Here is a 23,565-nt window from a genome sequence, read left to right as displayed (position 1 = left end):
TGCAAGTACCAGTACTGGAGGGCAGAGCTACCGCCGACGTGGAGACCCTCCCGGCCAGGCGAGAGATTCTTCCGAAGAAGGCGGAGATGTCAGCAGCCACACTGTCGGAGAAACTCAAGAACTGGGGGATAACTTTCGATGGCACCACGGATCCCATCATCCAGCATCTCGAGGAGCGAGCAACTGCCTACGAAGTCGACGTGGAGAAGATGCCGCAGGCCATCCCTGGTCTTTTGACGGACACGGCCGAGCACTGGTTCCGGACGAACCAGCTGCTAGGAGAATCATGGACGAAGTTCAAAAAGGCGTTTTTGGATTTCTTCTTGCCGCCGAGGTATTTCCAACGACTCGAGGACGAGATCCGCACTAGGGATCAGCGCCGAGGGGAGACGTTCAAGCAATATCTCGTCAACATCAGACTGTTGATGCACCGAGCAACAAGAGTTGGAGCGCATCTACGAGAACCTCCAACCGGAGTACCAGATGTACGCCAGGAGGCACGATTTTACTACGTTGGAGCAACTCACCAATCTGGCGGTAAACTACGAGGTCACCCGGGACCGGAGCACTGGAAGCCATGCCAGGATGGTAGCTGAACCACAACCCGCGCCAAGGAGGAGCGAATATGAGCCACCAGCAGGTCAACCAAATTTCTAGCGAACAGCCGGGCGACCACCCATCCCAGCTGCGGTCCCACAGCACGGTCCTCGAGTAGGGAATCTGTCGACGATCACAAATTTCAGGTTTGCTTGTAGGAATTGTGCTCAAGAGGGCTATCAGCAGGCAACGTGCCGCAATCCCAGAATCCTTTTCTGTTGGGATTGTGGGCGCCGGGGAATACGCACAGTCGAGTGTTGCAGACGCACACAGCCGGGAAGCGAGAGGAGTCTTCGCCCACTCGGGGAGCGGACGGAGACTGCCTTCAGGAATCCCCGGAATTAGGAGAGATATTGCAGGTGCAGGCTAGCCGGATCATCGCGCAGGTGCAGATCGAGGGACAGAAGTTCAGCGCGACTATAGACACCGGAGCTAGTAGGAGTTTTGTGAGTGAACGAGTGGTTCAGCTCGTAGGGACAGCACATAACGTACGAATTTCTTCGGGATCGGAGCATGGCTCCCTTGGCTGCCTTCGATGGGTAGACCGTGGCTCTCCTTGGGCTGTCGTCTGTGACTTCTCGGCGTGGGTGTGACTCCGTTGTCGTCCTTCGCTGATCAGAGCGTGGCTCTGCATGGTGGGCCTTTGGTGGCTCTTCGTCGGGGTTGGAGTGTGACTCCGTCGATGTGCTTCGTTGCTCAGAGCGTGGCTCTGAGTGATGTGCCGGGGATGGCTCTTCGTGGTGGGAGTGTGACTCCGTCGGTGTGCTTTGCTGATCAGAGCGTGGCTCTGACTGATGTGCCGTTGGTGGCTCTTCGTGGTTGGAGCGTGGCTCCCTTCGCTGGTCAGAGCGTGGCTCTGCGAGCTGGTCCCGTGGGTTGGAGCGTGGCTCCCTTCGCTGGTCAGAGCGTGGCTCTTTCGTTGGTCTTCGCTGGTCAGAGCGTGGCTCTGTTGTTGGTCTTCGCTGGTCAGAGCGTGGCTCTGTCGTTGGTCTTCGCTGGTCAGAGCGTGGCTCTGTTGTTGGTCTTCGCTGGTCAGAGCGTGGCTCTGTCGTTGGTCTTCGCTGGTCAGAGCGTGGCTCTGTCGTTGGGCTTCGCTGGTCAGAGCGTGGCTCTGTTGTTGGTCTTCGCTGGTCAGAGCGTGGCTCTGTCGTTGGTCTTCGCTGGTCAGAGCGTGGCTCTGTTGTTGGTCTTCGCTGGTCGTTCGGTCGCAGTCGGAGGGTCTGCCCGCCGCAGAGCAGGGTTGCTCCGATCCCGCAGAGGAAACCCATTCCTAGGAGTATGTCGTCCAGTGCGTCCGACATCACGAGGAGAATGGTGGGCGTTCGTTCACTTCCAAGGTAGATATTTGCCGCCAGAGCTCTGGCTGCCGCGAGAATGCTATGAGCCGCGCACGTTGCTCGTCTACCGCTGCTTCGATCGAGTCCGAACTCGCCGAGGATGGCTTCTAATTCCATCTTTTTGCGGTAGCTTATCCACGTGACGCCCATGGTTCGCAGGAGACGTAGAGAACAAGGATTAAAAGTAACCACGGGGCTCGAGTGAGTGGAAAACGGCAGGATACCGTGGCAGCGACTGGATTCTTCTATATTGCTGGACACGAGTTTGCTTGGAATGGGTCTCGCAGGATCCGCACTGTGTGCACCCTTGATTCGGATCTCGCAGGATCACTGGGCTTTTGTCCCGAGAATTGTATTCCGTTCGTTTATTATTTTCTTCGATTCTTATTGTTTATTCGTTAGTATTTATTTATCCTTATTATTTGTATTTTATTATTTTACTTTATCGATTTTTTTGGTTATTCGATTTCGATTTATTATATTTCTATTCGTTTAGCGATCGGTTATTATTTATTCGATTAATTTTTATTCGATTTTAGTATTTTCGGCGGTGATTTTTATTTTATTCAAATTTTATTGTTGATTTATGCCCTATATTTGCATTTATTTTATTTTGTTTGATTGGTCTTTATTTATTTGATAATTTTATTTGGATTTATTTTAATTTGATTATTTTTGGTTTTATTTATTTTATTTCGATTTATTATATTTTTATTGTTTCCGTTTATTTATTTGCATTAATTATTTTTTTATGAAGCGGGGAATGAAGCAGCGGGATCTCGCAGGATTCTGTGAGGATTCGTGGGCGTCCTTAACTTGGTTAAAGGATAGTGAAAATCTTCCCGGTGTGCAAGGATACGACGACGAGTTTCGATGATAGGGTCTTTCGAGGTGTAAGGTCTGCGACGACGTATATTCTAAGAGCTGATCTTCCGATGTCTGCGGGCGATGTGTATTTAATGAGATGATCTTGCGAAGTGTCCCCCCTAGCGAGGGTCCCCTGTATATATTGATGCTTAAACTAGCCGACGCTGCTGCCGCGGGCAGAGCAGAACTGGAGATGTGTGTGGGCCACGTGTGTGTGTGCTTGCTCGAAGCGTCCCTCTGCCGGCGTTGACGCTGGCAGTGACGTTGACTACGATTTCTGGCTTAACTATACCGCTTGTTTTGGCGACGATGCGCCGTGTGCACCAATGGAAATTTACCATGCGTTTTTTCTATTCCCTTTTCTCCTGTACTTTTGCCGATTTTTGCCGTCGCGACACGTGGGACGAAAATTTCTTACACTCGCAAAGACGAATGCGCGCTGGTCGAAAAATATGTTTATAAAATATATTTTCTGACATTAAATTTTCTATCCTCGTCGTTTAGAAAACTAAATTTCCCTGTTTTTGCCTTCGCGAAAAATTTTTATTTATATATTTTTCCACTAAAAAATTCTGGTTTTCGGCCAGTGGGGCTTTAATCCACTGAGAAAAATTATCCTAGCTGTCCTGACCGGTCCCTGCTCGGGCGCCATCTGTAAGGATGTGTCTTAGGCCGGGGTAAACCTCAGCGGCCCAGGATTCCTCTCCAGAAATATTTATATTTTTAGAGACGGCCAGAACATGGACGCCGAATTTTAATGAATTTTCTAGGCAAAAGGGGCTCGTTTTTAAAGGCGAATCTTACTTCGGGAAAAATGGGAATCTAAAATGGTCACCCTGGCGATGGCCAGGTGCTCCTCCGTTTCCTGCGCCCGCTCGGTTGCCCAGCAGCGGCGCCTCTTCCGATCGGCAAGATCTCCGCCGCCCGGGATGACCCAGCGGCGATGGCGGGCAAAATGCAGATCGAAAGGGAAAGGAGAGGGAAGAGGGGAATCTTTGAGCACGTGCCGGCGGCGAGGAGCTCGTAGCTCGGGAAAACCCAGCAGCCCCGATGCCCACGCCAGATCTGTGCCTGGGAGAACCCAGCGGCGACAAATCCCGCTCCCGTCCCGCTGCTCTGGCCCGGAGCTTGCCCAGCGGCCACGCGAAGTTGGTGCGGGAGAACCCAGCCACCCGCTCAGCGAGTGAGTGAGCGGGAGGGGAACACCTTGGCGCGCGTCACGATAAGGAATTATTTTTAACAACGCGGAGTTTTATGCGGGTGCGAGGGAGAAAGACGATGGAATTTCTGAATTTATTTTGTGTGCTTTATTACATTAATTAATTATTGTCTACATTTTCCTAACCTACGACTGCCGTCCCTAACCTGGCCCTACGCCACACTCCAGAAATCTACCCTGACATGGCATTCGGCCGGCTCACCCGCTGTTGTCGGTGGACTGGGACACGTGTCCTGCAGCCAGGATATGCAAGGGCACTCGCGTGTCCTTTTTGGGACTTAGTCGTTTGGGGAACTTTCCCACGTGTCCTTTGAGGACTTGCCGCCCGCGGCGGGAGAGATGCGTAACGATCGCGTTCGAAGATGCCAGAGAAGTGATCGCGGTCGCAGCTTGCAAAGCCCTTGTCGCCTCGTCTCTGCCAAAAATGTCCGGGCAGCGCAGCTTTCGGCCGTCGGCTTTGTAATTGTTATTGTTTATGTTTTGATCGGCATGTAAATAAACACGACCAAAACGTAAACACGCATGATCGTCGGAGGGGAAACGTCGCTGCCTCTGCCGCTGTCGCGTCGGCAGCGGAGAGGGGAAATGTTCTTAGCGCGTCGCGGTCCCTACAGTCGCTTCCCTAAAAACGTGTACATCTACTTGTTTTCTGCCTTTGCTTAGTTATAAGTTGGCCCTCCATGGGCAAAATACGTTTGGCTTCGTGCCACTAAATATACAGTTGTAGGTGTGTGTGTGTGTGTGTGGGTTTGTGTGTGTGTGGTGTGTGTGCTTAATTCTAACTTATAAAATATGCTAACTTCTAGGATTAATATTAATTATATTATATATATTTACATTATGTACATCTGTTTTGTGACTTCGTCAAAATATGTTGTTAAATTAAGAAGTAACGTTTTTTTTTAGTCAAAAATCGGGTTTTTGACTTTCAAATTTCCTAAAAAGTCACAAAAAAACTAAAAAAAAAAAACGCTTCCTGAATACCTCGGGACACTTATCCTTTAAGGAATGAGGTATAATTTTATTAGATCGGATGATCCTGTGGACTGTTAGGATGTACACCGCAAAACAACTTTTTTTGGAGGCGACTCGGGAGATTCCCTATACCTCCTCTACCTTTAAATATTTATCAATACAAAATTTATCAAAAATTATTCAAATGTTGTGTTATTATATGGTATTTAATTCATTAAGCTAACTTTAGCCGTTTCGCCATAATAATTTTTTGAAAAGAGGCCTTTTTTGCACCGAATTAACCTTACCCCCCCCCCCCCCCCCCCCCCTTAAGCTTAGAAAAACCTATTCAGAACAGCTTTCCGAATTGGATTTCATGCATTTTTGGCTGAGCTATGAGATTTTCCGCCGATTGTTGTTCCGCCATTTTTTTTATAAAAATAGGTAAAAATCCGAGCGACCAAAAGTACCAGATCGTCAGAAATATATATCGGCAAAAAAATTCCAGGAATTAGTTGGCTATGAAAATATCGATACTTGGTATTTCTCAAATATATTCTCTTGGTCACACTAAGCCTCGCCTCGGCCCTATATAAGACGGGCCACAGCAGTGGGGAAGCCATTCGGCTTTTGACCGGCGATCGGTCAAGTACTCCGAGGGAGGAGTAACCAAGGAGTTATCCCCTGGATTGGATCGCCGGATCAATGCGTCCATGCCTCGGGCACCACCGCGGCAGCCGGGCGCCTCCACCGGAGCCGAGCGCCTCCACCGGAGCCGGGCGCCACCGCGAATTGGATTTCATACATTTTTGGCTGAGCTATGAGATTTTCCGCCGATTTTTTTCCGCCATTTTTGTATAAATATAGGTAAAAATCCGAGCGACGAAAAGAACCAGATCGTCAGAAATATATATCGGCAAAAAATTCCAGAAATTAGTTGGCTATGAAAATATCGATACTTGGTATTTCTCAAATATATTCTCTTGGTCACACTAAGCCTCGCCTCGGCCCTATATAAGACGGGCCACAGCAGTGGGGAAGCCATTCGGCTTTTGACCGGCGATCGGTCAAGTACTTCGAGGGAGGAGTAACCAAGGAGTCTTCCCCTGGATTGGATCGCCGGATCAATGCGTCCATGCCTCGGGCACCACCGCGGCAGCCGGGCGCCTCCACCGGAGCCGAGCGCCTCCACCGGAGCCGGGCGCCACCGCGTGAGACGAGCGCTTCCACCGGAGCCGCGAACCTCCGACGAAGGCGGATGCCGCCGCGGGAACCGGGCGCTTCCGCCTCCACCGGAGCTAGCCACCTCTGATAGCAATTTTGTTAAGCTTAGAAAAACCTATTCAGAACAGCTTTCCGAATTGGATTTCATGCATTACAAATTACAGAAATTAGTTGGCTATGAAAATATCGATACTTGGTGTATAGCTGTGTCCCCTTGTATGTCTGCAACTAACAAGAGGTCATTGTAGGAGGGGTTCCCAGGCAAGAGTAAACACAGGTCGGGATAATTTCCAACGTTATAATTATTATTATTCACTGATTTACTTTAGACTAGATATATATATGTATGTACAGATGGGTGTGTATTCGCAATAGATAACGACGAGTGAGCGATCGGCTGATCGCCACTCTCCCGCACAGTGGGACACGCAGCAAAACTGAACATGCCGCCCGCCAATGCTAGACCTAGCATGAGACATCTCCGCGTGTCCAGTCCATCCTGGGGGTAGTAGGCGGGGCAGAATCTAGAATGGAGACAAGAGACAAACGGTGTGCGCAAGAAATAATTTATTATGATTGAGGTGTACGTGAGAGCGCTTAAGAACGGATTGGCAGTGGACACAGCTTCGACACTGACCGCTTTAATTGGCCTTGCTTGGTTTTAAGGGTTACCACCCGGACTAACGCATCCGCCCCTGGGTGTAACTCGACGACCCGTCCTAACAGCCACTGTGAAGGCGGGAATCGGTCATCCTTGATGATGACAAGGTCGTTCAACTGCAGACCTTCAGCCTCATGACACCACTTCGGTCTCTCCTGCAGATGAGCCAGCCAGTCTCGACTCCAAGCCTTCCAGAAATGGCGAATCATTGACTGCTGGATAAGAAACTGCTCTGCGAAGGACTTGGACTGCGGCCTATACTCCGGAGGCGCCAACATGGAGTCTCCAATTAGAAAATGAGCCGGCGTAAGCACCTCTAGATCGTCAGCATCGGCTGTGAGAGGGCACAGCGGCCGCGAGTTGAGGCATGCTTCTATGCTTATGAGCACCGTAGATAACTCCTCATAGGTGAGCCGTCGATCGGCGATGACCCTCTTAAGGTGGTGCTTCACCGACTTCACATTGGCCTCCCACAGCCCGCCAAAGTTGGGCGATTGAGGTGGATTGAAATGCCAAGTGGCACGCTGCGCAGCGAGCTTTGGGGCTATGAGCTTCTCGTAATCCTCCTGCAGCCTTCCGAATAATGCCTTCATTAGATTATCCGCGCCGATAAAGTTGGTTCCGTTGTCACTGTATAAATGCTGAACCATCCCTCGCCGCCCGGTGAACCGGTCTAAAGCCAGCAAGAAATGCTCCGTGGTGAGACCCGTCACTGCCTCCAAGTGTACAGCCTTCGTCGCCAGACAAATGAAAACGGCTATGTATCCCTTGTAGAAGCTGGCTCCTCTCAAGCGCGCTGCCTTCAGCTCTATAGCGCCTGTGTAGTCAACTCCCGTCGCCAGGAACGGTCGATTAGGGGGGTTGACCCTGTGTAGCGGCAGGTCTCCCATGAGCTGAGCCGAGGTGGTTGGCCGGGTGCGAAAGCACCTCACGCACTTCCGCAGCACCCTTCGAACTGCTTGCCTCCCTGTCAGTATCCAGAACCGCTGGCGAGCGTGGGCCAAGGTCAGCTGCGCACCTCCGTGCAGAGTCAAAGTATGCGAGTACCGTATTACTAGCTCTGTAAAAATATGAGAACTTGGGAGGATTATTGGATGCCGACGTTCGTATGATAGCCCCGAATGGCGCAATCGCCCCCTCACTCGTAAGATTCCCTCCACCACGATCGGTGACAAACTCTGAAGCTTGCTTTTGGAGGGCAGCCGTTTAGAATTCATCAATGCGGCCAGCTCAGACGAGAAGGACTCCCTTTGAACAATGCGCACGATGGCGAGCAAAGCATAGTCGAGCTCCTTAATGCTTAGGGGACCGGTATACCTCTCTCCTTTGCTAATAGCATTGCTTTTGAACCGAATTATAAATGCTGTGACTCTTATGGCCTGGCTGAAACTGGAAAACCTCTCAACCAACGATGGTTGCGGAACTGCCAGGTGAACGCGTACCTTGTCCGCCTTTGCCTCCAGCGCGGCATCGTGTATGTCGACCTGCCCGATCTCCGTCGAAGGCCAGTCATCTTGCTTGCGTGTAAGCCACTCCGGGCCTCGCCACCACAAATCAAAATCCTTTAGCTCGCTCGGAGGAAGCCCTCTTGTCGCACAGTCCGCTGGATTCTCGCTAGTACCTACATGTCTCCATTGCGATGGCGACGAGTGGTCCAGAATGAAGGCGACCCTGTTGGCAACGAACGTCTTCCATCTATTGACGTCCCCGTGCAGCCAATGAAGAAGAATCGTGGCATCCGTCCAATAAAAGGTCTGGATGGGAAGGTCATTTAGCCACCTAGCCGATGTAAGCCATTTCACCAACTTGACGGCTAGCACTGCACCACTCAGCTCCGTTCTTGGTATGGTTAGGGGTTTAGTAGGGGTAACCTTTGATTTTGCGGCCAACAGCGAGACGTAGCACGCTCCATTCCCGTGCTCGAGCCTTAGATAAGTAGTAGCTGCATAGGACGTGGAAGATCCGTCACAAAACGCGTGCAGCTGAGCTGATACTATGGATCCTGGGGAATAATGAATCCACCGCTGTATGCTCAGGCAGTCTATCCCCAGCAAGCCGTCCCGAAATGCTTGCCACCTTTCCGCAAGAGCCTTAGGAACCTCGTCGTCCCAATCCAGAGCCGTCCTAGCGCCGTTGTCCTGCGTTTTCTTAGCCATGGTTACCTCCTTCAATATTAACTTTCCCGAGATGATGACTGGCGCGATGAGACCTAGCGGGTCGAACAGCCTCGCTATGCTCGACAGGATCGTCCTCTTAGTGAAAGTAGGTGGTATCTCAAAATTGACCTGAAATTTGAAGCAGTCCTTATTGGGGAGCCAATACATTCCTAACGCCTTGATCGGATCCGCAGCGTCCCAGTTCAGAGGTGTCCGACTGCATTGATGCTCTGGCGGAATCGATTGCAAAATGCTCTCTTCGTTGCTGGACCATTTCCGCAACTCCATGCAAGCGGATTTTATAGCACCCGATACCTGGGCCCGTTTATCCTCCGCATCTTCTATCGTATGCCCACCGGAAAGAATGTCGTCCACGTAGATCTCGTCCCTTAATACTTCTTCCGCCTTAGGAAACGAACACCGCTCATCCTTCGCTAATTGTTGAATGACTCTGATCGCCATGAAGGGTGCCGAAGCCGTTCCGAAGGTTAGCGTTGCCAACGCATAAACGTTGATGGACCCCTCCGCCGCCCGCCATAAAATCCGCTGATATTGGGCGTCTTCCGGGTGAACATCGATACACCGATACATTTTCTGTATATCCGCCGTGAAAACAAAACGATATTTCCGCCAGTTGAGAATGACTGCAGACATGTCGTTTTGAAGAGTAGGCCCAGTCCACAAAATGTCATTTAAAGATCTTCCATTGCTAGTCCTTGAGGAGGCATCGAAGACGATTCGCTGTTTGGTTGACTGAATTTCCTTCTTAAAGACAGCGTGATGCGGAAGTACACAAGAGGCTACATGCCTGTTCGCGGCCGTACTCCTTACTGTGCTGCTTTCACTGCCCATTGCCGGCGCTATTTGCTCGAGCGCGAAGTATTCCTCAATCTCATCCACATATTTGCTCCAACGGTCTGGATTGTTGGACAGACGCCTTTCCATCTGGAGAAACCGATTAAGCGCCATCTGATGAGACTTTCCCAAGACCATGGTCGGATCGAGATAGGTTTTAAAAGGCAACCTGACCACATAGCGGCCATCCGGTCGACGCACGTGGGTCTCCTGAAAAAACGACTCGCACCAGAGGTCCCCCTCTGTCGCTATAGGGCGATCAGGAACTGACTCGACTTCACAGAAACGCTTCAGCAATGCCTCCGTGTCCAGCAGCACTCGATGACAGCGCAATTGTGTTGCTTCTCTTACTCCTTCGGCACGTCCCGATAGAATCCATCCGAAGCGTGTATTCTGCGCTATAGGCTCGCCGGGCAATCCAATCCTGGTGTCTGGCAGCATGATTTGCGCCAACATGTCCGCTCCTAAGATGAGATCGACTCTCTTCGACCGGGCGTAGCTCGGATCCGCCAGAGGGAGCCCTCGAATATGATTCCAACGCTGCGGCGTGAAGCTAAGGCTAGGCAGACAGGAAGTAACTGAATTGAGAACATATGCTGAATCAACCTCTAGAGAAAAATTTGGATTAATAATACTATTAACTTCGAAATTAACTGTATACTTGCAACGACGACCGCCCCCTGGGCCCACCCCAAAAATCGATGCTCGGGTATTGCACCGTCTCAGATGCAGGGACTGTACGACGTGCTCCGAAACTATGGTTGCCTCAGATCCTTGATCGATGAGAGCATTTATGACCGCTCGTAGCCCGTTGACCGGGTTTTGTACGGCAATACGAGCAGTGGCGAGGAGCACATTTCGGGAGGACCCATTCGCCGAAGTTGCTGAATAGCATCTGTAAGATGCGTCCGGATTCTGGCCCGACGTTGACTGTAGGCCCTGCTGAGGTACGGTCTCCCCAGCTGCATCAGGATGCGTCGCGGCAGACCGAACTGGATGCAGCGGTGTATGGCTTGACGATCGGTCCTGAGCCAATGCTGGGAAATGCAACAGCGTATGATGGCGCTGGCCACAAATTTGGCAGCTCTTATTGCTGGTACAGCGGGAAAGCGCATGTGCTTTACTCAGACAATTAATACATAATTTCGCCCTGGTGACTATGTCCTTCCTCTTATAGCAGTCCAAGGCCAGAAAGGCGGCACAACGACGCAGGATATGGTCACCGCTACAGTGATAACAGGAGCTATTCGGGCGCCTTGAGTGCTCCTGTGCATTATGCACTCGCACTCTCTTGCCTGGGTCGGCAGATCCTGGGCCATTATTGGAGTCGTACGACGAGCTTCGGTTCTCGATCGCATCCATTATGACCAGCCGATCATTCAAAAACGATTCTAAATCCTTATAAGTGGGAACGGTGGCACCGCTCCCTTGGTGGTGCTCCCAAGCGTTGTGGGTCTCCTTGGGCAACTTCGCTGCTATGTAATGCGCCAACCAGTGCTGCCGTTCCCCGTCCAAGGCTTGGACGCGGCGGAATGCAGCCAGGCAAACATTGACCGTGCTCAGCATCGACCGTATGGAATCCGTATTATCCTTTTGCAGCCTGGGCAACGCGTATATCGCGTTCATGTGGTGGGAAAACACTAGACGAGGATTGTTGTACCTTTTAATCATCATTCCCCATGCCACGGCGTAGTTCGTCTCCGTGAGCTGCATTTGACGGATGTCATTATCGCGCCCTACCGGCAACGATTCCTTCAGAAAATGTAACCGCTGTACGTTACTCAAATTATTGTTGTTATGTATGAGGCTCGTGAAAGCGTCATAGTAGCCTGGCCAGTCCACACACGCACCGGAAAACTTGGGAACTGACATCTGTGGCATGTTCAGTCGCACCTCCGGATCAGCGGCTCCACTTGGCAGTGGCTGCAGCTTAGGAGTCTCGGCTTCAAGTCTATCCAAATCCTCTGCGATGGCACAATAGGCGTCCATATAACGCTCCTCGAACTCCGACTGGAAATTTTTCACGGCATAGCTCGATTCCGCAAACCCTTCTAGATTCACGATCACGGCATCAGTCTCCTGGAACGCGCTCCTTAGCTCTTCCACTTGTTGCAACCGCTTCTTTAAATAAATTCTCGTTTTCCTCGATTGTGAATCCTTTTTAAAATTCAGCAGCGTCGATTTAAGGGATTGGGCCCGATTTGCCTGTAAGTTAACTAATTGCTCGAAAGTTGGAGGATCCGAAACAGTTTCCATGCTGACGAGTGTAAAACCAAAACTTAGCGCAACTCACCACCCCAAATAAACATGTAAAGAAGATATTGGTAAATTCTTGTCTCGCACACAATTTGTCACTTACTCCGTTTTGCACACAAGATTTCACCCCGAAGCCACTCAAAGAAACCAAAAGAAGAGAGCGCCTCCGTTCCTTGACCTGCCGTTGATGCGCTTATGTATCGCCGTCTTCTTTTCAGGCAGTTCGCCGAGCCGACTTGCAAACTTAACGCGGCCGCGCGATCTAACGGAATCTATTTACACCCAGTATAATCGACTTTAAATTTTCACAATTGCAAGGGTCCCCTCATGGGCCACCATGTATAGTTGTGTCCCCTTGTATGTCTGCAACTAACAAGAGGTCATTGTAGGAGGGGTTCCCAGGCAAGAGTAAACACAGGTCGGGATAATTTCCAACGTTATAATTATTATTATTCACTGATTTACTTTAGACTAGATATATATATGTATGTACAGATGGGTGTGTATTCGCAATAGATAACGACGAGTGAGCGATCGGCTGATCGCCACTCTCCCGCACAGTGGGACACGCAGCAAAACTGAACACTTGGTATTTCTCAAATATATTCTCTTGGTCTCACCAAGCCTCGCCTCGGCCCTATATAAGACGGGCCACAGCAGTGGGGAAGCCATTCGGCTTTTGACCGGCGATCGGTCAAGTACTCCGAGGGAGGAGTAACCAAGGAGTCATCCCCTGGACTGGATCGCTGGATCAATGCGTCCATGCCTCGGGCACCACCGCGGCAGCCGGGCGCCTCCACCGGAGCCGAGCGCCTCCACCGGAGCCGGGCGCCACCGCAAATTGGATTTCATACATTTTTGGCTGAGCTATGAGATTTTCCGCCGATTTTTTTCCGCCATTTTTGTATAAATATAGGTAAAAATCCGAGCGACGAAAAGAACCAGATCGTCAGAAATATATATCGGCAAAAAATTCCAGAAATTAGTTGGCTATGAAAATATCGATACTTGGTATTTCTCAAATATATTCTCTTGGTCACACTAAGCCTCGCCTCGGCCCTATATAAGACGGGCCACAGCAGTGGGGAAGCCATTCGGCTTTTGACCGGCGATCGGTCAAGTACTCCGAGGGAGGAGTAACCAAGGAGTCATCCCCTGGATTGGATCGCCGGATCAATGCGTCCATGCCTCGGGCTCCACCGCGGCAGCCGAGCGCCTCCACCGGAGCCGAGCGCCTCCACCGGAGCCGAGCGCCTCCACCGGAGCCGAGCGCCTCCACCGGAGCCGAGCGCCTCCACCGGAGCCGAGCGCCTCCACCGGAGCCGGGCGCCTCCACCGCGGCAGCCGGGCGCCTCCACCGGAGCCGAGCGCCTCCACCGGAGCCGAGCGCCTCCACCGGAGCCGAGCGCCTCCACCGGAGTCGAGCCCCTCCACCGGTGCCGAACGCCTCCACCGGAGCCGAGCGCCTCCACCGGAGCCGAGCGCCTCCACCGGAGCCGGGCGCCTCCACCGGAGCCGAGCGCCTCCACCGGAGCCGGGCGCCTCCCCCGGAGCCGAGCGCCTCCACCGGAGCCGGGCGCCTCCACCGGAGCCGGGCGCCACCGCGGGAACTGGGTGCCACCGCGTGAGACGAGCGCTTCCACCGGAGCCGCGAACCTCCGACGAAGCCGGATGCCGCCGCGTGAGCCGGGCGCTTCCACCAGAGCCGGGCACCTCCGCCGGAGCCGGGCGCCACCGCGAATTGGATTTCATACATTTTTGGCTGAGCTATGAGATTTTCCGCCGATTTTTTTCCGCCATTTTTGTATAAATATAGGTAAAAATCCGAGCGACGAAAAGAACCAGATCGTCAGAAATATATATCGGCAAAAAATTCCAGAAATTAGTTGGCTATGAAAATATCGATACTTGGTATTTCTCAAATATATTCTCTTGGTCACACTAAGCCTCGCCTCGGCCCTATATAAGACGGGCCACAGCAGTGGGGAAGCCATTCGGCTTTTGACCGGCGATCGGTCAAGTACTTCGAGGGAGGAGTAACCAAGGAGTCTTCCCCTGGATTGGATCGCCGGATCAATGCGTCCATGCCTAGGGCACCACCGCGGCAGCCGGTGCAATTTTGTTAAGCTTAGAAAAACCTATTCAGAACAGCTTTCCGAATTGGATTTCATGCATTACAAATTACAGAAATTAGTTGGCTATGAAAATATCGATACTTGGTATTTCTCAAATATATTCTCTTGGTCTCACCAAGCCTCGCCTCGGCCCTATATAAGACGGGCCACAGCAGTGGGGAAGCCATTCGGCTTTTGACCGGCGATCGGTCAAGTACTCCGAGGGAGGAGTAACCAAGGAGTCATCCTCTGGATTGGATCGCCACCGCGGGAACCGGGCGCCTCCACCGGAACCGGCCACCTCTGATTGCAATTTTGTTTAGCTTAGAAAAACCTATTCAGAACAGCTTTCCGAATGGGATTTCATGCATTTTTGGCCGAGCTATGAGATTTTCCGCCGATTTTTTTCCGCCATTTTTTGATAAATATATAAGTACTAGATCGTCAGAAATATATATCGGCAAAAAATTCCAGAAATTAGTTGGCTATGAAAATATCGATACTTGGTATTTCTCAAATATATTCTCTTGGTCACACTAAGCCTCGCCTCGGCCCTATATAAGACGGGCCACAGCAGTGGGGAAGCCATTCGGCTTTTGACCGGCGATCGGTCAAGTACTTCGAGGGAGGAGTAACCAAGGAGTCTTCCCCTGGATTGGATCGCCGGATCAATGCGTCCATGCCTCGGGCACCACCGCGGCAGCCGGGCGCCTCCACCGGAGCCGAGCGCCTCCACCGGAGCCGAGCGCCTCCACCGGAGCCGAGCGCCTCCACCGGAGCCGGGCGCCACCGCGTGAGACGAGCGCTTCCACCGGAGCCGCGACCCTCCGACGAAGGCGGATGCCGCCGCGGGAACCGGGCGCTTCCACCAGAGCCGGGCACCTCCGCCGGAGCCGGGCACCTCCGCCGGAGCCGGGCACCTCCGCCGGAGCCGGGCACCTCCGCCGGAGCCGGGCACCTCAGCCGGGGCCCGGCAGCTCCGCCGGAGCCGGGCACCGGGCGCCTCCACCGGAGCTAGCCACCTCTGATAGCAATTTTGTTAAGCTTAGAAAAACCTATTCAGAACAGCTTTCCGAATTGGATTTCATGCATTACAAATTACAGAAATTAGTTGGCTATGAAAATATCGATACTTGGTATTTCTCAAATATATTCTCTTGGTCTCACCAAGCCTCGCCTCGGCCCTATATAAGACGGGCCACAGCAGTGGGGAAGCCATTCGGCTTTTGACCGGCGATCGGTCAAGTACTCCGAGGGAGGAGTAACCAAGGAGTCATCCCCTGGACTGGATCGCTGGATCAATGCGTCCATGCCTCGGGCACCACCGCGGCAGCCGGGCGCCTCCACCGGAGCCGGGCGCCTCCACCGGAGCCGGGCGCCTCCGCCGGAGCCGGGCGCCACCGCGTGAGACGAGCGCTTCCACCGGAGCCGCGAACCTCCGACGAAGCCGGATGCCGCCGCGGGAACCGGGCGCCTCCACCGGAGCCGGGCGCCACCGCGTGAGCAGAGCGCTTCCACCAGAGCCGGGCACCTCCGCCGGAGCCGGACGCCACCGCGGGAACCGGGCGCTCCACCGGAGCCGGCCACCTCTGATTGCAATTTTGTTAAGCTTAGAAAAACCTATTCAGAACAGCTTTCCGAATTGGATTTCATGCATTACAAATTACAGAAATTAGTTGGCTATGAAAATATCGATACTTGGTATTTCTCAAATATATTCTCTTGGTCTCACCAAGCCTCGCCTCGGCCCTATATAAGACGGGCCACAGCAGTGGGGAAGCCATTCGGCTTTTGACCGGCGATCGGTCAAGTACTCCGAGGGAGGAGTAACCAAGGAGTCATCCCCTGGATTGGATCGCCACCGCGGGAACCGGGCGCCTCCACTGGAACCGGCCACCTCTGATTGCAATTTTGTTAAGCTTCGAAAAACCTATTCAGAACAGCTTTCCGAATTGTATTTGAATTTATCAAAAATTATTCAAATGTTGTGTTATTATATGGTATTTAATTCATTAAGCTAACTTTAGCCGTTTCGCCACAATAATTTTTTGAAAAGTGGCCTTTTTTGCACCGAATTAACCTTACCCCCCCCCCCCCCCCTCCCCCCCCTTAAGCTTAGAAAAACCTATTCAGAACAGCTTTCCGAATTGGATTTCATGCATTTTTGGCTGAGCTATGAGATTTTCCGCCGATTGTTGTTCCGCCATTTTTTTTATAAAAATAGGTAAAAATCCGAGCGACCAAAAGTACCAGATCGTCAGAAATATATATCGGCAAAAAAATTCCAGGAATTAGTTGGCTATGAAAATATCGATACTTGGTATTTCTCAAATATATTCTCTTGGTCACACTAAGCCTCGCCTCGGCCCTATATAAGACGGGCCACAGCAGTGGGGAAGCCATTCGGCTTTTGACCGGCGATCGGTCAAGTACTCCGAGGGAGGAGTAACCAAGGAGTTATCCCCTGGATTGGATCGCCGGATCAATGCGTCCATGCCTCGGGCACCACCGCGGCAGCCGGGCGCCTCCACCGGAGCCGGGCGCCACCGCGAATTGGATTTCATACATTTTTGGCTGAGCTATGAGATTTTCCGCCGATTTTTTTCCGCCATTTTTGTATAAATATAGGTAAAAATCCGAGCGACGAAAAGAACCAGATCGTCAGAAATATATATCGGCAAAAAATTCCAGAAATTAGTTGGCTATGAAAATATCGATACTTGGTATTTCTCAAATATATTCTCTTGGTCACACTAAGCCTCGCCTCGGCCCTATATAAGACGGGCCACAGCAGTGGGGAAGCCATTCGGCTTTTGACCGGCGATCGGTCAAGTACTTCGAGGGAGGAGTAACCAAGGAGTCTTCCCCTGGATTGGATCGCCGGATCAATGCGTCCATGCCTCGGGCACCACCGCGGCAGCCGGGCGCCTCCACCGGAGCCGAGCGCCTCCACCGGAGCCGAGCGCCTCCACCGGAGCCGGGCGCACCGCGTGAGACGAGCGCTTCCACCGGAGCCGCGAACCTCCGACGAAGGCGGATGCCGCCGCGGCAACCGGGCGCTTCCGCCTCCACCGGAGCTAGCCACCTCTGATAGCAATTTTGTTAAGCTTAGAAAAACCTATTCAGAACAGCTTTCCGAATTGGATTTCATGCATTACAAATTACAGAAATTAGTTGGCTATGAAAATATCGATACTTGGTATTTCTCAAATATATTCTCTTGGTCTCACCAAGCCTCGCCTCGGCCCTATATAAGACGGGCCACAGCAGTGGGGAAGCCATTCGGCTTTTGACCGGCGATCGGTCAAGTACTCCGAGGGAGGAGTAACCAAGGAGTCATCCCCTGGACTGGATCGCTGGATCAATGCGTCCATGCCTCGGGCACCACCGCGGCAGCCGGGCGCCTCCACCGGAGCCGGGCGCCACCGCAAATTGGATTTCATACATTTTTGGCTGAGCTATGAGATTTTCCGCCGATTTTTTTCCGCCATTTTTGTATAAATATAGGTAAAAATCCGAGCGACGAAAAGAACCAGATCGTCAGAAATATATATCGGCAAAAAATTCCAGAAATTAGTTGGCTATGAAAATATCGATACTTGTTATTTCTCAAATATATTCTCTTGGTCACACTAAGCCTCGCCTCGGCCCTATATAAGACGGGCCACAGCAGTGGGGAAGCCATTCGGCTTTTGACCGGCGATCGGTCAAGTACTCCGAGGGAGGAGTAACCAAGGAGTCATCCCCTGGATTGGATCGCCGGATCAATGCGTCCATGCCTCGGGCTCCACCGCGGCAGCCGAGCGCCTCCACCGGAGCCGAGCGCCTCCACCGGAGCCGAGCGCCTCCACCGGAGCCGAGCGCCTCCACCGGAGCCGAGCGCCTCCACCGGAGCCGGGCGCCTCCACCGCGGCAGCCGGGCGCCTCCACAGGAGCCGAGCGCCTCCACCGGAGCCGAGCGCCTCCACCGGAGCCGGGCGCCTCCACCGGAGCCGGGCGCCACCGCGGGAACTGGGTGCCACCGCGTGAGACGAGCGCTTCCACCGGAGCCGCGAACCTCCGACGAAGCCGGATGCCGCCGCGTGAGCCGGGCGCTTCCACCAGAGCCGGGCACCTCCGCCGGAGCCGGGCGCCACCGCGAATTGGATTTCATACATTTTTGGCTGAGCTATGAGATTTTCCGCCGATTTTTTTCCGCCATTTTTGTATAAATATAGGTAAAAATCCGAGCGACGAAAAGAACCAGATCGTCAGAAATATATATCGGCAAAAAATTCCAGAAATTAGTTGGCTATGAAAATATCGATACTTGGTATTTCTCAAATATATTCTCTTGGTCACACTAAGCCTCGCCTCGGCCCTATATAAGACGGGCCACAGCAGTGGGGAAGCCATTCGGCTTTTGACCGGCGATCGGTCAAGTACTTCGAGGGAGGAGTAACCAAGGAGTCTTCCCCTGGATTGGATCGCCGGATCAATGCGTCCATGCCTAGGGCACCACCGCGGCAGCCGGTGCAATTTTGTTAAGCTTAGAAAAACCTATTCAGAACAGCTTTCCGAATTGGATTTCATGCATTACAAATTACAGAAATTAGTTGGCTATGAAAATATCGATACTTGGTATTTCTCAAATATATTCTCTTGGTCTCACCAAGCCTCGCCTCGGCCCTATATAAGACGGGCCACAGCAGTGGGGAAGCCATTCGGCTTTTGACCGGCGATCGGTCAAGTACTCCGAGGGAGGAGTAACCAAGGAGTCATCCCCTGGACTGGATCGCTGGATCAATGCGTCCATGCCTCGGGCACCACCGCGGCAGCCGGGCGCCTCCACCGGAGCCGGGCGCCTCCGCCGGAGCCGGGCGCCACCGCGTGAGACGAGCGCTTCCACCGGAGCCGCGAACCTCCGACGAAGCCGGATGCCGCCGCGGGAACCGGGCGCCTCCACCGGAGCCGGGCGCCACCGCGTGCGCAGAGCGCTTCCACCAGAGCCGGGCACCTCCGCCGGAGCCGGACGCCACCGCGGGAACCGGGCGCCTCCACCGGAGCCGGCCACCTCTGATTGCAATTTTGTTAAGCTTAGAAAAACCTATTCAGAACAGCTTTCCGAATTGGATTTCATGCATTACAAATTACAGAAATTAGTTGGCTATGAAAATATCGATACTTGGTATTTCTCAAATATATTCTCTTGGTCTCACCAAGCCTCGCCTCGGCCCTATATAAGACGGGCCACAGCAGTGGGGAAGCCATTCGGCTTTTGACCGGCGATCGGTCAAGTACTCCGAGGGAGGAGTAACCAAGGAGTCATCCCCTGGATTGGATCGCCACCGCGGGAACCGGGCGCCTCCACTGGAACCGGCCACCTCTGATTGCAATTTTGTTAAGCTTCGAAAAACCTATTCAGAACAGCTTTCCGAATTGGATTTCATGCATTTTTGGCTGAGCTATGAGATTTTCCGCCGATTTTTTTCCGCCATTTTTGTATAAATATAGGTAAAAATCCGAGCGACGAAAAGTACCAGATCGTCAGAAATATATATCGGCAAAAAAATTCCAGGAATTAGTTGGCTATGAAAATATCGATACTTGGTATTTCTCAAATATATTCTGTTGGTCACACTAAGCCTCGCCTCGGCCCTATATAAGACGGGCCACAGCAGTGGGGAAGCCATTCGGCTTTTGACCGGCGATCGGTCAAGTACTCCGAGGGAGGAGTAACCAAGGAGTTATCCCCTGGATTGGATCGCCGGATCAATGCGTCCATGCCTCGGGCACCACCGCGGCAGCCGGGCGCCTCCACCGGAGCCGGGCGTTTCCACCCGAGCCGGGCGCCTCCACCGGAGCCGGGTGCCTCCACCTGAGCCGGGCGCCACCGCGGGAACCGGGCGCTTCCACCGGAGCCGGGCACCTCCGCCGGAGGCGGACGCCACCGCGGGAACCGGGCGCCTCCACCGGATCCGGGCGCCACCGCGGGAACCGGGCGCACCCGCGTGAGCCGGACGCTTCCACCAATTTCTTATAAATTATAGATAAAAATAGATTAAAACTTGTTTATAAATTATGGGTAAGTATTTTAGCAAAACTGAGTATGTAATTTTGTTAAGCTTAGAAAAACCTATTCAGAACAGCTTTCCGAATTGGATTTCATGCATTTTTGGCCGAGCTATGAGATTTTCCGCCGATTGTTGTTCCGCCATTTTTTTTATAAAAATAGGTAAAAATCCGAGCGACCAAAAGTACCAGATCGTCAGAAATATATATCGGCACCAATTTCTTATAAATTATAGATAAAAAATAGATTACAACATTTTTATGAATTATGGGTAAGTATTTTAGCAAAACTGAGTATGCAATTTTGTTAAGCTTAGAAAAACCTATTCAGAACAGCTTTCCGAATTGGATTTCATGCATTACAAATTACAGAAATTAGTTGGCTATGAAAATATCGATACTTGGTATTTCTCAAATATATTCTCTTGGTCTCACCAAGCCTCGCCTCGGCCCTATATAAGACGGGCCACAGCAGTGGGGAAGCCATTCGGCTTTTGACCGGCGATCGGTCAAGTACTCCGAGGGAGGAGTAACCAAGGAGTCATCCCCTGGATTGGATCGCCACCGCGGGAACCGGGCGCCTCCACCGGAGCCGGCCACCTCTGATTGCAATTTTGTTAAGCTTAGAAAAACCTATTCAAAACAGCTTTCCGAATTGGATTTCATGCATTTTTGGCTGAGCTATGAGATTTTCCGCCGATTTTTTTCCGCCATTTTTGTATAAATATAGGTAAAAATCCGAGCGACGAAAAGTACCAGATCGTCAGAAATATATATCGGCAAAAAATTCCAGGAATTAGTTGGCTATGAAAATATCGACACTTGGTATTTCTCAAATATATTCTCTTGGTCACACTAAGCCTCGCCTCGGACCTATATAAGACGGGCCACAGCAGTGGGGAAGCCATTCGGCTTTTGACCGGCGATCGGTCAAGTATTCCGAGGGAGGAGTAACCAAGGAGTCTTCCCCTGGATTGGATCGCCGGATCAATGCGTCCATGCCTCGGGCACCACCGCGGCAGCCGGGCGCCTCCACCGGAGCCGAGCGCCTCCACCGGAGCCGGGCGCCACCGCGTGAGACGAGCGCTTCCACCGGAGCCGCGAACCTCCGACGAAGGCGGATGCCGCCGCGGGAAGCGGGCGCTTCCACCAGAGCCGGGCACCTCCGCCGGAGCCGGGCACCCCCGCCGGGGCCGGGCACCTCCGCCGGAGCCGGGCACCTCCGCCGGAGCCGGGCACCTCCGCCGGAGCCGGGCACCTCCGCCGGGGCCCGGCACCTCCGCCGGAGCCGGGCACCGGGCGCCTCCACCGGAGCTAGCCACCTCTGATAGCAATTTTGTTAAGCTTAGAAAAACCTATTCAGAACAGCTTTCCGAATTGGATTTCATGCATTACAAATTACAGAAATTAGTTGGCTATGAAAATATCGATACTTGGTATTTCTTAAATATATTCTCTTGGTCTCACCAAGCCTCGCCTCGGCCCTATATAAGACGGGCCACAGCAGTGGGGAAGCCATTCGGCTTTTGACCGGCGATCGGTCAAGTACTCCGAGGGAGGAGTAACCAAGGAGTCATCCCCTGGACTGGATCGCTGGATCAATGCGTCCATGCCTCGGGCACCACCGCGGCAGCCGGGCGCCTCCACCGGAGCCGGGCGCCACCGCGTGAGCAGAGCGCTTCCACCAGAGCCGGGCACCTCCGCCGGAGCCGGACGCCACCGCGGGAACCGGGCGCCTCCACCGGAGCCGGCCACCTCTGATTGCAATTTTGTTAAGCTTAGAAAAACCTATTCAGAACAGCTTTCCGAATTGGATTTCATGCATTACAAATTACAGAAATTAGTTGGCTATGAAAATATCGATACTTGGTATTTCTCAAATATATTCTCTTGGTCTCACCAAGCCTCGCCTCGGCCCTATATAAGACGGGCCACAGCAGTGGGGAAGCCATTCGGCTTTTGACCGGCGATCGGTCAAGTACTCCGAGGGAGGAGTAACCAAGGAGTCATCCCCTGGACTGGATCGCCACCGCGGGAACCGGGCGCCTCCACCGGAGCCGGCCACCTCTGATTGCAATTTTGTTAAGCTTAGAAAAACCTATTCAAAACAGCTTTCCGAATTGGATTTCATGCATTTTTGGCTGAGCTATGAGATTTTCCGCCGATTTTTTTCCGCCATTTTTGTATAAATATAGGTAAAAATCCGAGCGACGAAAAGTACCAGATCGTCAGAAATATATATCGGCAAAAAATTCCAGGAATTAGTTGGCTATGAAAATATCGACACTTGGTATTTCTCAAATATATTCTCTTGGTCACACTAAGCCTCGCCTCGGACCTATATAAGACGGGCCACAGCAGTGGGGAAGCCATTCGGCTTTTGACCGGCGATCGGTCAAGTATTCCGAGGGAGGAGTAACCAAGGAGTCATCCCCTGGATTGGATCGCCGGATTAATGCGTCCATGCCTCGGGCACCAGCGCGGCAGCCGGGCGCCACCGCGGGAACCGGGTGCCACCGCGTGAGCCGAGCGCTTCCACCGGAGCCGCGAATCTCCGACGAAGCCGGATGCCCCAACGGGAACCGGGCGCCTCCACCGGAGCCGGGCGCCACCGCGGGAACCGGGCGCTTCCACCGGTGCCAAGCACCTCCGCGGGAACCAGGCGCCTCCACCGGATCCGGGCGCCTCCACCAGATCCGGGCGCCACCGCGGGAACCGGGCGCTTCCACCGGAGCCGGGCGCTTCCACCAATTTCTTATAAATTAACGATAAAAAAATAGATTAAAACTTGTTTATAAATTATGGGTAAGTATTTTAGCAAAACTGAGTATGTAATTTTGTTAAGCTTAGTGTTCACACATGAACACGTATATATGTATGTATGTTTATGTTTAAATTGATTTATGTTTAAATTGAAGCACCATTTAGGCTTAACATAGCTAAAGGTTGCTATAATACCATTAAAAGATATGGTTTGGAGGCATACTGAGGCCTTTTTATGAAAAAAAAAATATAAAAAAACATCAGAAGTGATACCATTGAAATATATGGTGTTGGAGGCGTACTGAGGCCTTTTTATGAAAAAAAAAATAAAAAAACATCAGAAGTGATACCATTGAAATATATGGTGTTGGAGGCGTACTGAGGCCTTTTTATGAAAAAAAAATATAAAAAAAAACATCAGTACCATTGAAATATATGGTTTGGAGGCGTACTGAGGCCTACATCAGTAGTGAATGTGCTAAAGAAAAAAGAAGTGCATTAAAATCAAAAA

General features: G+C 52.1%; 3 protein-coding genes across 3 annotated transcripts; all 3 read right to left on the bottom strand.

The window, feature by feature from the left end:
* Window positions 1-938: 938 nt before the first annotated feature.
* On the bottom strand, window positions 939-10,326 carry LOC138928912 (uncharacterized). Its single transcript, XM_070287204.1, has 4 exons — window positions 8,037-10,326; window positions 6,923-7,919; window positions 6,607-6,722; window positions 939-1,543 (listed from the first exon to the last, which is right to left on the bottom strand). Exons 1-4 carry the CDS (start codon window positions 10,324-10,326, stop codon window positions 939-941), a joined length of 4,008 nt encoding a protein of 1,335 aa, XP_070143305.1.
* A 335-nt stretch (window positions 10,327-10,661) lies between these two features.
* On the bottom strand, window positions 10,662-12,126 carry LOC138928910 (uncharacterized). The gene is made up of 2 exons (XM_070287203.1): window positions 11,010-12,126; window positions 10,662-10,963 (listed from the first exon to the last, which is right to left on the bottom strand). The coding sequence occupies exons 1-2, from the start codon at window positions 12,124-12,126 to the stop codon at window positions 10,662-10,664; spliced, it is 1,419 nt and encodes a 472-aa protein (XP_070143304.1).
* A 3,412-nt stretch (window positions 12,127-15,538) lies between these two features.
* LOC138928909 (skin secretory protein xP2-like) lies at window positions 15,539-21,615 on the bottom strand (the record flags this gene model as incomplete). The annotated part of the gene is made up of 3 exons (XM_070287202.1): window positions 15,539-15,829; window positions 18,991-19,295; window positions 21,328-21,615. Coding segments are annotated over 3 exons (884 nt in total), but the record flags the coding sequence as incomplete, so codon positions are not given.
* Window positions 21,616-23,565: the final 1,950 nt, after the last annotated feature.

This window comes from Drosophila kikkawai, chromosome 3R (assembly GCF_030179895.1).
Source record: "Drosophila kikkawai strain 14028-0561.14 chromosome 3R, DkikHiC1v2, whole genome shotgun sequence".
Lineage (NCBI taxonomy): Eukaryota > Metazoa > Arthropoda > Insecta > Diptera > Drosophilidae > Drosophila > Drosophila kikkawai.
Note: the sequence above shows the minus strand (reverse complement) of the source record. Positions and strands in the feature narration are given on the sequence as shown.

What these genes read in the sequence shown, in the direction of transcription:
- LOC138928912 (XM_070287204.1), bottom strand. Translation starts at nt 10,326, where the DNA reads ATGTTGGCGCAAATCATGCTGCCAGACACCAGGATTGGATTGCCCGGC. An exon ending in CTCCAAAAGCAAGCTTCAGA is followed by an intron (nt 7,920 to 8,036) that starts GTTTGTCACCGA and finishes ATATTTTTACAG; the next exon opens with AGCTAGTAATACGGTACTCG. An exon ending in TTCCCGCCTTCACAGTGGCT is followed by an intron (nt 6,723 to 6,922) that starts GTTAGGACGGGT and finishes TCTCCATTCTAG; the next exon opens with ATTCTGCCCCGCCTACTACC.
- LOC138928910 (XM_070287203.1), bottom strand. Translation starts at nt 12,126, where the DNA reads ATGGAAACTGTTTCGGATCCTCCAACTTTCGAGCAATTAGTTAACTTA. An exon ending in AGTCACCAGGGCGAAATTAT is followed by an intron (nt 10,964 to 11,009) that starts GTATTAATTGTC and finishes CCGCTGTACCAG; the next exon opens with CAATAAGAGCTGCCAAATTT.